This window comes from Bos taurus, chromosome 2 (genome assembly GCF_002263795.3).
Source record: "Bos taurus isolate L1 Dominette 01449 registration number 42190680 breed Hereford chromosome 2, ARS-UCD2.0, whole genome shotgun sequence".
In the NCBI taxonomy this organism is placed as follows: domain Eukaryota; kingdom Metazoa; phylum Chordata; class Mammalia; order Artiodactyla; family Bovidae; genus Bos; species Bos taurus.
In genome coordinates, this window is record NC_037329.1 from 93468115 (window position 1) to 93486313 (window position 18199).

General features: G+C 38.1%; 1 protein-coding gene across 2 annotated transcripts in view; it reads left to right on the forward strand.

Annotated features, from left to right (window-relative positions):
• Positions 1 to 18199, forward strand: part of PARD3B (par-3 family cell polarity regulator beta) — a 1167183-nt gene that overhangs the window by 674617 nt on the left and 474367 nt on the right. For both annotated transcript variants that reach the window (XM_002685527.5, XM_005202765.5), the window contains exon 11: positions 16608 to 16793. In XM_002685527.5, the coding sequence (XP_002685573.1) occupies positions 16608 to 16793 (186 nt within the window). The remainder of the gene's footprint in view (positions 1 to 16607; positions 16794 to 18199) is intronic.

Consider the following 18199-nt stretch of genomic DNA (forward strand, 5'->3'; position numbering starts at 1 on the left):
GCCCAGTCTTTGCCATCAATAACAGTTCAGAGGTTCCTCTTTAACCTGTAGGGTTTCTTTGGAAAAGAATATGTAAATGTCTTACTTCCTTCACAAACCTTTGAAAACGTAACCCTGAGATCGCATTGCCTCTCACCCTCAGTTCTCAATAGCTCTCGAGGGAATGGGCACTTCTTATCAGACAGGAGCAGCCCGGCAAGGGCAGCCAGCACATTGAGAGGCCAGGGCAGTGAAGTGGTCAAGGCCACTGGGCAGGTAGTGAAAGGCCTCTCGCTGTGTTAAACAAATGCGGTTTCCTTCCTGTCTTCTGCAGGAGCTAATTTTGTTTTTCACTTCTCTTCTGGTATAAGAACAATAAGGATTCATAAGGCCATTCAGCCTGTGAGGAGATGTGCATTAGATTATCATAAATCCGCAGATAAAAAGTGCAGTGGTCAATGAGAACAGACATTCTTGGATGAAATAAAAGGTTTAATTGAAAGTACTGTCCCAAGGGAGATAGATGATTGAGCATGGTATTGAGTCGACATTAATTACCATAGACCAGAGAGTGAAAAAAATAAAAGACCATTCTATATTTTTTTTTAAGTTCCCAAATCTGTTTCTCTTTAAGAGGACTTAGGAGATTCTCCTCATAGAATGCTAAGGGGAAAAGGTGAGTTTTTGTTCATACGCAGTGTTCTTAGAACACCGTTAAAGTTTCTTAGGAAGTTGCAGCTGAATTCTGTGCTAGTACAAATAGTTTTTGTTAGAAGTCGGAGATCTAGACAGAGTACAAAGTGAACTGATGATGAATAATGGTTAAAATTGATCAGTATCTGTTATGAGCTATGGCACTAGTCAATGATTTGCACTTATTATATAATTTTTTTTGATTCTTTGATTATGTCTCTCAGCTTAATTTTTTTTAGTAGGTTGGGTTTCTATTCTACAATGTAACAGAAAAAATAAATAAATAAATAAATTGAAGAGGCCTCTGAGCATAAGTTCCCCGTTAAACACTAGACGGCTCGCTTTGTATCACTAAAATATGGCTGCCTTTATAAATCATGCATATTTGTTTAGCCAATGCCCTACTCTTGATGTGGTTAAAACAATGAGATGAACTCTCCATTCACAGAGACAAAGGCTGGGATCAAGGACTGCCTTAACCAGAAAATAATTGGTCAGGTGTCTCTTTTACCAGTCATTAACGTTTTAGAATTATGACTTTGAGTCTCCCTTTGGGTCAAGTAGAGTATAAAAACATCTTCTGGATTATTCATGCCTAGTGTGCAATGCATTTGAAAGAACAAAGACAGGGAGATACCAAATATATTTTAGTGTTTTACACAATGCTGCCAACTTTTAGTTTATTTGCTTTTCAGTTTTATTTAGAACAAATGAATTCACTCAGTAAGAGCATTTAAACTTCTTAGCCAATTGTTTGGGAGTAGACATAGGCACAGTCTTAGTTTAAATGTGAAAAATTGCTTTTTTAGGGTTAATTTGAACAGGGTAGTTGCCAAATAGTACCAGCTGTCATAATAAAGGAGAAGTGAGTGACAGGTTTACTCCACCCCATATCAAAACCCAAGAGCGGATATGCTGATCAGATGAGCCAAAATAAATGGAAGTTCTTAGAAACATTTGCAAGCTATTTTCTTGCAAAGCTAAGCCCTTCATAGGCATCAAAGTACAAACGGGTCGTGATTAAGTTTAGCACGATTATAGAAATGAGAAAGTGGGATCACTCTGTTGCAGTAGGGATCCCAAATGCACTGCCTAATACTCTAAAATTTCCCATGATGACAACGGTGATAGTGGTCTATATTACAAAGTATTGGAACTTGAATAACAGTTTTTAAACTACTTTTTAATATTAATGAAAACGTGGCCCGTTCGAGCTACAATTGAGGAACTGATGCAGCACTTGTCAGCAATGCTGTTTTACATTCACGAACCCTTATTCTCAGGCATGCACTGGAATAGTTGCTAATGGTAAGAATAGAAGTGGAATGGTCCTTGTTTCCCTTGAAGATTTATATAATAACAAATAAGCATAATATAAAGTGATTAGTGCTATAATTTAATTAGGTAAGGAGATACAGGTGAGGTCTCAGCCACAGAGCAGGTGACAGTTGAGATGGATATGGAGGAGTTTGATGGATATGTAAGAGTTTGCAGCGTCAAGTGGGGAGGAGAGGAGAGAATGATTTTTAGACAGTGAATCCTGCCTAAAAAGTAAGAGAATCTCTTCATAATTTTTAATTAATTAACTTCAGTACTATGTAACAAACATGTTAGAAAGTTTAGGGCAGAAGTATTAAAGCTGTATTTTTATAGATAAGATGCAACACATAGCTGATACTTTTCTTTTTGGCCTTTTAGTGCCATTATTTCAAGAAGGGCATTATGGCAGAGAAGAGGCAACAAATTAATTTATGAAGTCATTCTCTAACAATTATTTTTATACATATGCATTCTATCAGATTTAAACTGGATTTAAAGTTGAATTAAACGTAAATCTTGCCTTTCATTAGATTATAGTGGTATAATGGAGTCAAAACAGGCACACAAACAAAGGATTATAAGAATAGAAAGAAAGGAATAGGGAAGAAAAAAAAAGAAAACAGAAGAATGGAAAGGCCAATTGTTTCCCCACTGATAAAATCAGAGAAGGAAGAGGCAGCTTATATGCTGAGACATAAAATCTGGGTGTTTGGAAATATTAAGTAAGGGGACTTTGATTCCATTATATCTTTGCAATAAAATTTCTTTTGAGATGAAAGTAATTCCTACACTTATATATATATATATATATATACACACACATATATGAAATAGAGCTGTTTCCCTATGAATGATTTCATTAAGTATCATGAAGTGTAGGTTAGTACTGTCAGGAAAATGCTTAACTTAAAAGATTCATTCACTCTTTATGCTTAGATGATTCATTTTTCCATGTATCAGCAAGTAAAAATGGACTTGTGATGGATTAATTTAAAAAAAAATAATTCCGTAGGAATGAACTAAAACTGAGATAATTCTTGTTTATTCTTTGAAGCATACTTTGTTGGAAAATGAAGATCCATTAGTTCAGGGAAGAAAGAGTCCTGCTAAACCTACATCTAGGGAAATATTGATTGGAAGTATGCTGAACTTTTAAACTTCTTGTAATTACACACTGATTTTACAGGAATTAAGGCCATAGAAATTGCTCCCTTACCCTTGGCCTGCTTTCGTGTATGTATATATATATATATATATAGCAAAGGAGGAGACACATATAAGTTAAAGGCAATATTTGGCAGCTCAAGCCAGTTACTAGGCCTCTGGGGCCACTTGAAGAGTCCCTCTTAAGAACCTGGCAGAAACAGTGGCAGATGTAAGAGAAGGAGTCTTCCCAGATCTAGACCAGCTACTTCGTCTGTCTTGGGGACATCTCACAGATCCAGAAACCACTCTGAAGTCCAGACTGTAGGAAGACTATAGGATGATGTCTTAGTCTGGTAGGTTTGCTGTAACAGTACCATACCTTGGATGACTTATAAACAGCAAAAACGTATTTCTCACAGTTCTGGAGGCTGGAAGTCCAAGGTCAGGATGCCCGCATGGTCGAGTGAGGGCCCTCTTCTGGGTCACAGTCTTCTTCTTGTACCTCTAGATGGTAAAAGGGCTAGGGAGCTCTGTGGGGGTCTCTCTTATAAAGGCATCAGTCCCACTCAATAGGGTGCCACCTTCATGACCTCATCACCTTCCAAAGGCCCCACCTCTTAAAACCGTTGCCTTGTGCATTAGGATTTCAACATATGAAATTTGGAGAGACAAAACATTCGAATAGCAGATGCGTATATGTGTCAAACAGAAGATGTGATACCAAAAGAAGAGAAAGACATGATTAACAGTGATATAAACCTGATGATATATCATTAACCCGGGAGGATATCTCCTGTGTGTGTGTGTGTGTGTATGATACATATATCATCCAGTTGGTGGATGCGTTTATTGATCTCAATTCTTCACTTCCAAATAGTAGCATTAAATATCTATATTCTGATTATGGTCTCATGTGTGGAGAGTATTTTCCAACCTTGGCTTGTAGACTTGCACATATGAATTCATTTGGCCAATGAGATGTCAGTAGATGTTTTGTGGGCAAAGGCTTTAAAATTAATTTAATTTTCACATTCCTGCCTTTCGTCATATGAGAAACATGTTTCAGATATGCAGAGGTCTAAGGAAGTTGAGAGATCTAGGGAGCAGACATGTACCTGATCCATAGCTTGGAGGCCAGCCTACCTGAATCCAGCTGAGATTAGCCAGATACCAGTCAACGTGAGAAACATGAGCTGGAAATAAATGCTTTACAGTTCATATCACAATTTTGGGATGATTTGTTATGCAATATTTGGGAGGCATCAGCTGACTGATACATTCTTTCACTTTTCCCCGTTAATTAATTTTTGAGTAGATTTCCCTCCCTTCTCCCATCAATTTGTTTGTAGTAGTGAGGACAGGAAGATATATCTATATTTTAAATTTAATGGGTTTCATACTGTACAGAACCCAGATGACTTCTTATTTTATAGCTATTTTTATCTGAAAATTAATGTTGACAGGATAATTGATTTAATTATTAAGATAAGAGGCAAATTATATGTCTTTATCTACAAATGACACATTATATATATGGTAAGAACATTCTCATTACAACAGCAAACATGTACTAAGAATTTAAAATGATGTTTCCCACTGAGATTTCTCAATCTCTATTTGGAATTTAGGATTATTTATCATTAATAATATACTAAAAGGGATTGGTTTCCAGCTGGAGTCTCATTAGATGCAACTAAGACCTCAGACAAAAGGGGAAGGTTAAAATGGTTGTATTTCTATTATGTAATTTTCTTATAACTCTTAACCAACAAATAAACTCTGCCTTCCACAGCCCCCGTGAAAATATTACTTTCTTGAGGTCATGGTGGTAGTGTTACTTCATTACAACATGATTTAATAACCATGATTCACTTTGTTTTAAAGTGAAGGAACATCCAGTGGGTCCTCTAGGGAGAATGTAGGTATCTGAGATATAATCCCTACGTTTAGAATTCTTAAATTGGGAAGAAAGCTATATTACCTTTGTGCTTAGTCACTCAGTCATGTCCGACTCTCTGAAACCCCATGGGCTGTAGCCTGCCAGGCTCCTCTGTCCATGGGGATTCTCCAGGCAAGAACACTGGAGTGGATTACTATGCCCTCCTCCAGGGGATCTCCCCAACCCCAGGATCGAGCCAAGATCTCCCACATTGCAGGCGGATTCTTTAGCAGCTGAGGGGAAGCCTATCTTTATTAAAAGCATTTGTACCCTAAACAATGACACACAGATTGAGAAGGCAGGGTGTATGTAGAACATTCTTATATATTTACTCTGATAAAAGATTTTATTTGGTGACTTCACAGTTTCTAAGAGCCCAGTGAAAACCACCTATAATTCTTTGTCTTTACACTATCTTCAGAAATCTCTCAATCTCAAACAAATGTAGTTTTTTTTTTAAAATGTCACATCTGGAAACTAAACGTCATTAATTTCCCCTTTTGGACTAAGGACTCCCTCATTCTAAGAGCTTCAGAATGTACTTGTTGTCCTGCATCATTTGAAGCCTGTCATGAGACTATACTTTCCTTCCATGAGTCTTTGTTGTTGATGATGGTAATTATGACATATGACATGTACCCAGAGCGTGATGCAGCAATAATAGAGCTGGAAGTCTGAACCATGAGCTTGTGTGGCATCTCTAGGACCTTGTTTCTGACCTACAAGATTTCTCTCTGGAACCTTCTCTCTTTTCTGCTCCATTCCTTTCCAGCCTAATCTTCCCTGTGTTCTCTAACACAGTGTTTCTTTAAATGTACGCTAGGGAAGTGTACTTTCCTATAATACACTTCTTGCAAAGATGTGTTCCATTGTCAGGTAAATTAGGGAATATGTATTAACTTTTAAGAGCACTGAAAAGACCTAGCATAAACCATTTCCTTGGATTTTTCATCATGGAAACTTTTTTTTTTCCCTCATATGCACTGATTGTGCCCTTGTGTATTAGACCTTAGATCCAAGTCTTAGAAGAGATCAGTTTGTTGGTTACTGAAGCAAGCCCTAATTGGACATGGCCTTGGGCCAGACATCCTCGTGAGGCTTCCAGTAGCCTGTAGACTGATCGTGTTACGGGGTCAGGGGGCAGTTCCAATTCAGTCAGTGCCAGCCTCTTCCTGAGTGGTGGGCTGGGCTGAGCTGTGGGTGGAACAAGTACCATAACCAGGCATTCACTTCCTGAAGTTCTGTGTATTTTTATTGTTGTTTAGCTTTTGTCCTTGATAGTCGTGTTGTCTTTTAAAGGCATTAAGTGCAGGTAGCCTGGTGTGCAATGTATCTGTGATAGCAAAATACTTTTAGAAGTATGTCACCCAGGAGCCCAGTTTCTCACATGGGTCTACTCCTCTTAGAATCAGGCCCATTCTGCTTCCTTTTAGACCACTGGATTATTACAATCATAACATTTGTTCTTAAATCTTATATTCATATAAAATCATGTATTCTTATATGTTAGCTACTGAATTATTGACTGTAAAGTACTTTAAATTCTTTAGACTTTTAACAGGAAAGAGTAAATACAAAACAAAAAGATGGATTGTTTCTTATACATGTATCAGAAACAACAGAATGTGTATATATATATGGCTGAGTCCCTTTGCTGTCCACCTGAAACTGCCACATTGTTAATCAACTATACTCCAATATAAAATAAAGTTTTTAAAAATAAATATTATTATAAAAAAGATCTATTGTTTCTTGATATTAACAAAGCAAGTTCTAGTTTTATAAAACTATGCTATCTGAATTATAAAATATTATTTATATTACCTTTCATAACACAAAATATTATTTTTACTTCTTTAATCTATGTCCGAATAGGAAAAAAAAAATGATTCCCTGTGTCCTTAAACTGTTGCATTTGCTGATCTTTCAAGGATATGTATTGTGAGTAGGAAGAAAACAAGGTTGCTATAGGAATGTTGACTCTGACTTACTTTACTTTTGTTAGTTTTAATCTCTGACTTAGTATTACATTAAGGTACTTTTATATTGAACAAGCAATAAAGAATGGACATTTTTTCGACATTTGTTTTCTGGTATTAGATGAATCTTTTACTTAAAGAAAATTGCTTTTGGATAAGTTCAGTCAGAGATAAGCTCTTGACTTCAGTTTTCCCCTTCTACCTCCTTTCTAAGGAATGGACTTCAAAAAACATGAAAAAGTGTCTCAGTTACAAATACTTTATAGTATTTTCTTCTTGTAGGTCTTCGGTTTAAAATTACTTTAAAATGAATGAATATGTACTTTAAAAGATCACATAAGAACATACATTTTAGATATTGATTACTGAGCTAACTATGTGAATATGATTTAAAATTTTTTCTTTCAGTAAAAGTAAAGAGCAGTGTTGCTTATGTGTAGTTTTGTGAAGCTTTACCCTACTTACTGCAACATTAAGTTACATTTTCCTCTTCTATATGATTAATATATAATATTGAGTTTGGGGTTAATTTCAGCCACCTGTAGTATAATTCATAGTTTTAAAAAATTATCTGTTCTATTATCTCTGATGCTTTTTGGTGGTGTGTCTATGTCATTCAGAGGGCAAAAGCCTTTAAAAGGTAATCTGTCTACTTGTAAATCACCAAGTTCTTCTGATTTAGCAGCAGTGGTGGGAAAGTCCTTTACTGTTCATCACAGTGACCATCCTTAGATCACACTTACCTATGCACGTGCCAGCTCATCTCTGGTTGTCGTCTTTTCTTGACTCTCTATAAAGTACGATCCAAAATAAAGTGCCTCCCAGCTGTTGGAATGAGTCTCTGATCTCCACTCTAGGGCAATATTCACATTTTGAATTCTATATAATCCAATTGGCCAAAAACCTTTCATGCTTATAATAGCTACCCATGCTTTTTTCAGAAGATTAAAATTTTTCAGAAAATTAAGTGTCTTGCAGATGTCTTATCCTTTCATTGCTGTGAAAATTTACTTAGCTATAACACAAGTTTTATCACCTTAAATTCCTTAGAATTTATTTAGGTAAATTTATCGGTGGTTAAGCTAATTATAAAATATCCTGGCAGAATTGCCAGGTCTGGCTTTTCCTATATATAATATGTGAAAAAAGCAACGTTTTTTTTTTCTTTTTTTGCCGTAAAGCTCCTTTGTTTGAGTTTTGGGTTTTGGGTAACTGACAAAATGATTGCGTGTAAAACATAACTCGTGCATAAAGTAAGCTGCTCTCAACACAGACTAATTACGCATTTGGGAGGCAAGGCAAAGACATCCAGAACTTGCTCATGCTGAGCTAAGAGCGCAGCATTTAATGAAATGAGGGCCATAAAAGGTTCAGCATGGATGCTTTCAGGTCTGACCTGGGCTTCTGGGAAATTGAACATTGGTTCTGTGGACTGATAGATTCCCCCAGGGTTTGAAAGGCTGGGTTATTACCACTTGTGTGTGTGAATCAAAACTGCTTTGCAATACAAGAACATTTGTGATTCCAGAGATGGCCCGATTTGGAACACTCTTAAGCTAATAATAAGGATGCCTACCTAGTCATCCATCTTCTTGCCTCTCTTTCCTCCTCTCAAGTAATTACTTTTGATATTTGTTTCATAAAAATGGTTGTATATCTGTCAAGATCAGACTGTGTAAATTCCTGTTTCCTCTTTGCTATTGTTAGACTCTATTGCTTTCTGTCAGATAATACTGTGAATGAAACAGAAAGGCACTCTTATGTTGTTTAGTAACCTTTTAACAATTATGTTCTGTGTAGACTGGTTATTTCACATTGCAGTGTTGATACATAGTAGATGCTTGATAAAAATGTGTTGATTGACTCTTGTCACTCAGGCCAAGATGGGATAGTCTCATATCTGAATTCCAACTGTGACAGGTTATCCATTATGCTTAAAAACAGAAATAGTATTTCAGGGAACAAAATGAAAGAACAGAGAAATAGAAAATGAAATAGTTGAATGGGAAGGAGAGGGAAGAGATATATAATTAGAATGATAACAGAACAACATCTGTAAGAACTTGAAGAAGGGTTGTGTAAATGAGAATAAAAGGTTAGTGAAGGCTAGAGATAGGCAGGATAAAGCTACCATTATCTAGTAAATAACCATTAAAATGGCTTATGACAATTAGGAAAGAAAAGCAATTAACATTTTACTCACATTTGGTTCTGCATTTCATTTCTTTTTAATTAATAAAAATAATGCCTTTATATATCACTGTGGTGTTTTCCAAGTTGAAAACTATGATGCTTTATTGGATTATGAAATTAATGCAGTGGGTTGTGACAATTTTTTAAAAATAATGAAACAGAATAGAAAACATTAGAATGTGTTGCCCTCTTGGTAAGTATTGTCTCATGAAATTTTTATTTAGATATGTCTATGCGCACACATATATGTATATATGGACAGATGAGGAGACGGACACATAATGTAACTCTGGGTACTTAATCACAGTGCTTCTCAAACTTGATGAATCTTCTTTACAGATTGGTAGCTATAACACATCATGCTGCCTTCATTGAGAATATGATGCTGAAGCTAAGCTGGGTTATCACCTCTCCTAGTAGGAAGTATGGTATGAAAAGGGAAATTGGATGAGGTTACTTTAAAGTTTCTTATAACTGTGATACTTTAACTTTTTACAATTATTTTTAATGTCAAAACTAATTTTATAAACACTTATAGTAATAAAATCCAGAATAATAGGAACCAAAGGCGGTGCCAGCAGTTTATTCATTTTCTTATATATAAATATGTATATATAATCCCAGAAATACACATTCACAGATACACATATATACATATACACAATCATGTACTATTGGACACTTACTCATTTTTGTTAACTCAGTCATTCAACAAATATTTATCTAGGGCTTATTTTTGAGTCTGGCACTGGCTGGTTTAAGCATCAGTGATTCACTGATGGGAAAAAAACAGAGCAGTATTCCTGCATTCAAAAGACACTATCAAAAAATAAAAACATAAGCAAGCACATATATGGTATGTGATAAATGCTATGGAGAAAAAGTAAATCAGGATAATAGACAAAGGTAGGATGGTATTGCCTTAAAAGAATTTTAAACTGAGTGATCAGGGAAGGGGCTTCCCTGGGGGTTCAGAAGGTAAGGAACCCACCTGCAATGTAGGAGACCCAGGTTCAATCCCTGGGTCGGGTAGTCCTCTGGAGAAGGGAATGGCTACCCTCTCCAGTATTCTTACCTGGAGAATCCCAAGGACAGAGGAGCCTGGTTGGTTACACTCCATGGGGTTGCAAAGAGACATGACTGAGCAATCTAGGAAGACCTCACTAATAAACTGGCATTTGAACACAAAATTGAAGGCAGTGAGGGAAGGAAGTCTGTAGGAATCTAAGGAAGGAATATTCAAAGCAGAGGGAGGAGATGATGCAAAGGATTGAGGGCAGAAGTTAGATAAGGTAACTTAGAAAGTGAGGATGGGAGAGAAAAGTCAGATGATTGATTCTTAGGACACTAGTATTTCGGGATAACATGAGGAAGAGTCTGCAAAGGGGATTGGAAAGGAGTAGAGAGTGAAGTAGGAGATGAATACTTAAAAGTGGTGTCCTGGAACCAAGGGAAGAAAGTGTTTCAGGACGTAGGGCTCGATAAATGAGGTCTCATGCTACTTGGACCAAGTAAGATGAAAACTAAGAATTGACCATCACACTTACCAACATGATTTCCCAGGTAAGAATACTGGAGTGGGTTGCCATTTTCTTCTCTAGGGGATCCTCCTGACCCGGGGATTGAACCCACAGCTCCTGCTGCATCTCCTGCATTGCAGGCAGATTCTTTACTACTATAGGCTGTATAAATACTATATCTAGTTTACACGATATTAGTTACAGTGTGTGTATATATATGTGGATGTGTGTGTTTCATTAGAAATGTGTTTAGAGTTACTCTCAGGGGCTTTCCTGGTAGGTTAGTTGGTAAAAAATCTGCCTGCAATGCAGGAGACCCCAGTTCGATTCCTGGGTCAGGAAGATCCGCTGGAGAAGGGATAGGCTACCCACTCCAGTATTCTCGGGCTTCCTTTGTGGCTCAGCTGGTAAAGAATCTGCCCACAATGCGTGAGACCTGGGTTCAATCCCTGGGTTGGAAAGCTCCCCCAGAGAAGGGAACAGCTACCCACTCCAGTATTCTGGCCTGAAGATTTCTATGGACTGTATAGTCCATGGGATTGCAAGGAGTCAGACACGACTGAGTGACTTTCACTTCACTTCACTTTACTTACAGGCGCTCTACATCATAGTACAACACTACAACAAATGGTTCTTATCTGTTCGTAAATTCTTTTTAAAAACATTTATTGTTTTATAATTTACAAGTGTCAGAAAACAAAAACTTAATAGAGAAGAAAAAATTGTCCATATTGCAGTGGAAGAATATAACCAAGTTTTCTTCTAGCAAATACATGGGGTACGGGTGGAAGAGAGGCAGGTAATAGGTAGATGAGTAGGTGTCTGAATTGTGTATAAATTATATGTTATATATTGAGATGTACTGTATAATAAGCTTTTATATATAATATTATGTCACAGTCTCACATGATTAAAAATCTTTGTGTCCACACTATTTTATATAATTCTGTGATTCTTAATAAGTAAAACACTATAAAAACATCTTATATATAAGCATATTTAATATAACAAACATGACTTGGTAGCTGCATTTTTCTCCTAGGTCCTTACATAAGACAAACAGCCTGAGGCTCCTCTGTCCATGCAATTCTCCAAGCAAGAATTCTGGAGTCGATAACCATCCCCTTCTCCAGAGGATCTTCCTGACCCAAGGATCGAATCTGGGTCTCATACATTGCAGGCAGATTCGTTACCATCTGAGCCACCAAGGAAGCCCATACATGTATATATATATAAATATATACACACACCAGTAACTCAATATTTATCACTTTTTATACTGTGTTCATCCCATGAAGTATTCATTCCTACCTCTGGAAAATTAGTGCCATATAACCAGAGACATAGCTAAGACATCACAGACTTCCCTAGGAGTTCATTCTGGTCATCTCCAGGGTCTGTCACAAGTCTTTAAGCATGAGACCCAATCAATTGCAGGGACTGTTACTGCCACCCCTTCCTGGTACTTAGGAACATGTCATCAGGCAGTGCTGTAGTCCCAAATGACTCTCTAGACCCTGGTTACCTAGAACTTGACTGCATCTGCCAATTGTTGATTCAGGGCAGTGATGTTCACCTAAAGGTGATTTTGACCCCTGGGGCCATTTGACAATGTCTAAAGGCAGTTCTGGTTGTCACAACTGGGAAAGGAGATCAGTTCAGTTCAGTTCAGTCACTCAGTTGTGTCCGACTCTGCGACCCCATGAATCGCAGCACGTCAGGCCTCCCTGTCCATCACCAGCTCCCAGAGTCCACCCAAACCCATGCCCATTAAGTCAATGATGCCATCCAGCCATCTCATCCTCTGTCGTCCCCTTCTCCTCCTGCCCCCAATCCCTCCCAGCATCAGAGTCTTTTCCAATGAGTCAACTCTTCACATGAGGTGGCCAAAGTACTGGAGTTTCAGCTTTAGCATCATTCCTTCCAAAGAAATCCCAGGGCTGATCTCCTTCAGAATGGATTGGTTGGATCTCCTTGCAGTCCAAGGAAAGGAGATACTACTGGCATTTAATAGGTAGGTGCCATGGAGAAGGCAATGGCACCCCACTCCAGTACTTTTGCCTAGAAAATCCCATGGACAGAGGAGCCTGGTAGGCTGCAGTTCATGGGGTCGCTAGAGTCAGACACAACTGAGCTACTTCACTTTCACGCATTGGAGAAGGAAATGGCAACCCACTCCAGTGTTCTTGCCTGGAGAATCCCAGGGACAGGAAGCCTGGTTGGCTGCCGTCTATGGGGTCGCACAGAGTCGGACACAACTGAAGCAACACAGCAGCAGCCAGGGATTCTGATAATATCCTCCTGTGCAGTGCACAGCCCCTATATGGAATTATTAGACCCCAGTCATCAGGGGTGCTGAGATTAAGAAAGCCTGAGTTGATCCTGTATGGCCGGCCCTGGGCAGGTTCAGAGGCATTAGACCTGGACACAGGGCATCTGAGCATCCCTCTTGGGCCTGACTCTAGGGACCTCAAGGACTTGGTATCTAAAAACATAGCATCTAGTAACAAAGACAAAGAAATAATGGAAAGACAAAAATTAATGAAGTTCACACAATTTCTCTTCCTGTGTCAGCCTCTGGATGTTTCCCTTTCTGGATATTTGTAGGTAGAAAAAGCAAGGGATATACCTGCCATGGGTGTCTCTGGTTGTTCGGATGATAAGGAATCTGCCTGCAATGCAGTAGACCTAGGTTCGATCCCTGGGTCAGGAAGATCCCCTGCAGAAGGGAATGGCAACCCCCTCTAGTATTCTTGCCTGGGAAATCCCATGGACAGAGGAGCCTGGTGGGCTACAGTCCATGGGGTCACAAAGAGTGGGGCATAATAGTGAAGAACACACCTAGCACAGTGAGGAAAGAGCTCTTGTCCTCAAGACAGGGAGAGTCCAAGGTAGGAATGTGCTGCTGCCTTTGGGCTCATGCTCTCAGTAAGGGCCTTCATTCAGGGCCCTTACAAGGACTTTATTCCTCTTTCTATCCTGCTATAAAGTGTTGTGGTCTTCCCTGGTAGCTCAGTCAGTAAAGAAACTTCCTTCAGTGCAGGAGACCCAGGTTCAATCCCTGGCTTGGGAAGATCCCCTGGAGAAGGGAATGGCAAACCACTCCAGTATCCTTGCCTGGAGAACCCCATGAACAGAGTAGCCTGGCGGGCTACGGCCCATGAGGTCGCAAGAGTCGGACACGACTTAGTGACGAAACCACCACCACCACAAAGTGTTGTATGGCAAGATTTGAGTTTAATTTTAAGAGATACTAGTTGAACCAATGTTATCAGAGGCATTCAGCATATTGATTTTTTTTTTTTTTTTTGGTACATTAGATAAAGGGAACATTTATTTCTAACAGAGGAAATGGCTGTGTTAACTACTGTAATGGCTTCCCTCACCATTGAGAAGTTTGCTATTATTAGAGACTACTAATTATGACTTGCACTTCATACAACATAAGAAAGATGAAACGTAAGTGTAGTTAAGTGGAGAGTGTGAAATTGAATGACATCTTACTGCCACTGTAGAAATATATCTTGGGATTTCATGTGGCTAGGTCTAGTCACGGTGGCCTGCAGAAGTTGAGAACTACTACAGCAGTTAAGAGTCTATCACAGGCACCATACTGCCTGGACTCCACAAGTTCCAACATGGATAGGTCTTTTGAACTATAAGCATGATACTTATATGTTGCATACCTCAGTTTCCTCATCTGTAAAATGGGCCTCGCAATAAACCTCACAGGATTGTTCTGGAGAGAAAGTGTATTGCTGTGTGTAAAGCACTTGGCACAGAACCACTCAAACACTTTTAGCCACTACTTTGTTTTGTAGTTACAGTTCCAGCTCTCAGACATCAGAGACTTCAAGAGAATAAATTGTTTCACATGAAGAGATAACCATAATACCACCTAATTTCTATTTTGTTTTTACCACTTATGTAATAAATGAAAGGCATTAGTACAAATAGTGGCCCTCAGTCTTATTGGGAATGAAATACAATCACCAAAAGAAAGCTGATTATAGAATAGGGTGGTTTGAAGGTGTTACTCCAGCGAAACTTGTCCTCGTGTCACTTTTTCGCTGGATGAAAACCAGAGAAACTCTCTAGTTTTTCTCTAAAGTGGTGTTCACAAACTTCTAGTGAGAAGCCGTTCTTTAATTTATACTTTAATTCAGCAGAACTTGATTAGATTGAAATTAACCAAATTCCAGAGAGACCTGTATACATAAATGATTTTGAAAATGTTATGGATTCTAAACTGGACGTTTTGGGAGGCACAGATAAAGGCTAATAGTTTACATTTAGTATTTAACTCTGGCATTCCAATGGAAAAAAAGACAGCTACTTGGTATTGAATAATGGGATTTGTTGGGTTTTTTTTTTTAAGATAATAATATACTGAGTTAGTTAAAAGAGCTAACTTGTAATAGGTTTATTAAATTAAACAATAAAGTTCATTTCTTGGAAACTACCCATTGTCAAAATCTTTATAGTTAACTTCATTTACAATGAAATTAAATGAACGAACTATTTCTCTAAAGCTAGACATGGGATTTCTCTTCATTGGGAGGAGTTAGAGATGTCATGTCAGTCGATCTGGCTATGATCAGACCTCTTAATCCTGTTTTAATTGTGGGTTCTTTGCTACTTCTGATTTTATAGTTGTTATTTTGTGACTGACATTCAGACATTCATGGTAATTTTTAAAATATATAATTCTACATAAGCATCCCTCAAAGTGACCTTAAGATGAGAGTCTCTAAACATAATTATAGAGAGGAAGGAACTACCGACCTAGAATGAGTTGATGGTTTCCAGGGCTATCTCATTTTCAAATTTTTCATTTAAACGCCGGGGCAGAGTTTCACATTTCTGCAAGCTTGGGAGGAATGCAGAAGGGGGCCCTGTACTCTTTGTCATGTGGACAGCACTTTTCTGTCCCTACTCTTGTATATTTGAAAACGCTATGGACCAAGTATGATAAAGTGTGTGTTTTCCTCTGGAGACCTGACCCCTGATTATGCCTTTTGCCACCATACTATGTGTGTGTGTGTGTGTGTGTATGTGTGTGTGTGTATATATATATATATATTTTTTTTTTTAGAATGGCTAGGCTTGTGGCTGGGTGTCATTTGTCGAAGAGACCATGAATATTTCTGTGCATTATCATTTTTGTTTAGGTTCCAAAACCAGATGCCAACAAGTTATTTTATCTAAAGAAGCAAGCTTAAGGCATGAGTTTTGACAAAGTGAAATTCAATTCAGTGATATGTATTAAGAATCACATCTTTAACTTTAAAATTAACATTTTTTTCAGTGCTCTGTGTCCTATTGACAATCTTTATCAATAGGATTGCTTCCATGGTAAATGATATGTTTTAAATTATATAAGCCAAATATTCCCCCAAATTGTAACAGGTTTGTACACTAAGCTCTTGTTTCTTCATCTGTAAAATGAAGGTATTGAGATTACATTATCTCTAATGTCTATTCTAATACTTAAGATTCCCTAGTTAATATCCAATCTCTTTAATTATTGAGAATATTCTACTGAATTTCCAAATACTTTTGGAATGTTTCAAATTGCCTTGACCAAAGATCCTGTCTGTTGACCATCACCAAATAATTATTCCCAAGAATTATCTCCTCCACTCCATGCATGTGATGGAGGCCCCTGCAGAGAGAGAAGACTGCCCTTTGTCCACTGGGGGCAGGATTACAGCTGTTAAGCAGGGATCCAGTCATCTTGTCTCACCAGTTGCATCTGTGTTTGACCATCTGAGAATGTGAATATTGATATTCAGCTGCTGTCTCCTCCTTCATTCTTTTCGTGTACTCTTCCAACAGAAAGGAGAACCTGACTGTTGTGCATTCTCCCTGGAAACAACTGAGCAACTTACCTTTGAGATCCCGTTGAATGATTCCGGTTCTGCTGGTCTGGGGGTGAGCTTGAAAGGGAACAAATCTCGAGAAACTGGAACAGACTTGGGGATTTTTATCAAGTCCATCATCCACGGAGGTGCTGCTTTTAAGGTAGGTAGGAATGCTGTTTCCCTATCAGTGTAAAGATACTTAGAAACGTTAACTGTTCTGCTTGGGGACTGGATAAAGAAAATTTCTGAAGACTTGAGACCACTGAGGCTTTCTTGCCAGATTCAGGAAATGTATATGTGAACAGATCTGGGTAACAGTTTGTTTTCATACTTTATATTATTTTTATTACTGTTAGGATTCTTATGAATTTAAAACCTAACAAAGTTGAACCTAACAATACACAATTAGAAAAGCAAAACTGAAAGCTAGTCAATATCAAAGCAACAAATAAGAAACTCTATTCCTTGTGCTTGCAAGAATGAAAGCTCAACAAAGACAGAAATATAGATCAATGGAACAAAATAGAAAACCCAGAGATAAATCCACGCACATATTGACACCTTATCTTTGACAAAGGAGGCAAGAATATACAATGGATTAAAGACAATCTCTTTAACAAGTGGTGCTGGGAAAACTGGTCAACCACTTGTAAAAGAATGAAACTAGAACACTTTCTAACACCCTACACAAAAATAAACTCAAAATGGATTAAAGATCTAAACATAAGACCAGAAACTATAAAACTCCTAGAGGAGAACATAGGCAAAACACTCTCTGACCTACATCACAGCAGGATCCTCTATGACCCACCTCCCAGAATATTGGAAATAAAAGCAAAAATAAACAAATGGGACCTAATTAACCTTAAAAGCTTCTGCACATCAAAGGAAACTATTAGCAAGGTGAAAAGACAGCCTTCAGAATGGGAGAAAATAATAGCAAATGAAGCAACTGACAAACAACTAATCTCAAAAATATACAAGCAACTCCTCCAGCTCAACTCCAGAAAAATAAATGACCCAATCAAAAAATGGGCCAAAGAACTAAATAGACATTTCTCCAAAGAAGACATACAGATGGCTAACAAACACATGAAAAGATACTCAACATCACTCATTATCAGAGAAATGCAAATCAAAACCACTATGAGGTACCATCTCACACCAGTCAGAATGGCTGCGATCCAAAAGTCTACAAATAATAAATGCTGGAGAGGGTGTGGAGAAAAGGGAACCCTCTTACACTGTTGGTGGGAATGCAAACTAGTACAGCCACTATGGAGAACAGTGTGGAGATTCCTTAAAAAACTGGAAATAGAACTGCCTTATGATCCAGCAACCCCACTGCTGGGCATACACACTGAGGAAACCAGAAGGGAAAGAGACACGTGTACCCCAATGTTCATCGCAGCACTGTTTATAATAGCCAGGACATGGAAGCAACCTAGATGTCCATCAGCAGATGAATGGATAAGAAAGCTGTGGTACATATACACAATGGAGTATTACTCAGCCATTAAAAAGAATACATTTGAATCAGTTCTAATGAGGTGGATGAAACTGGAG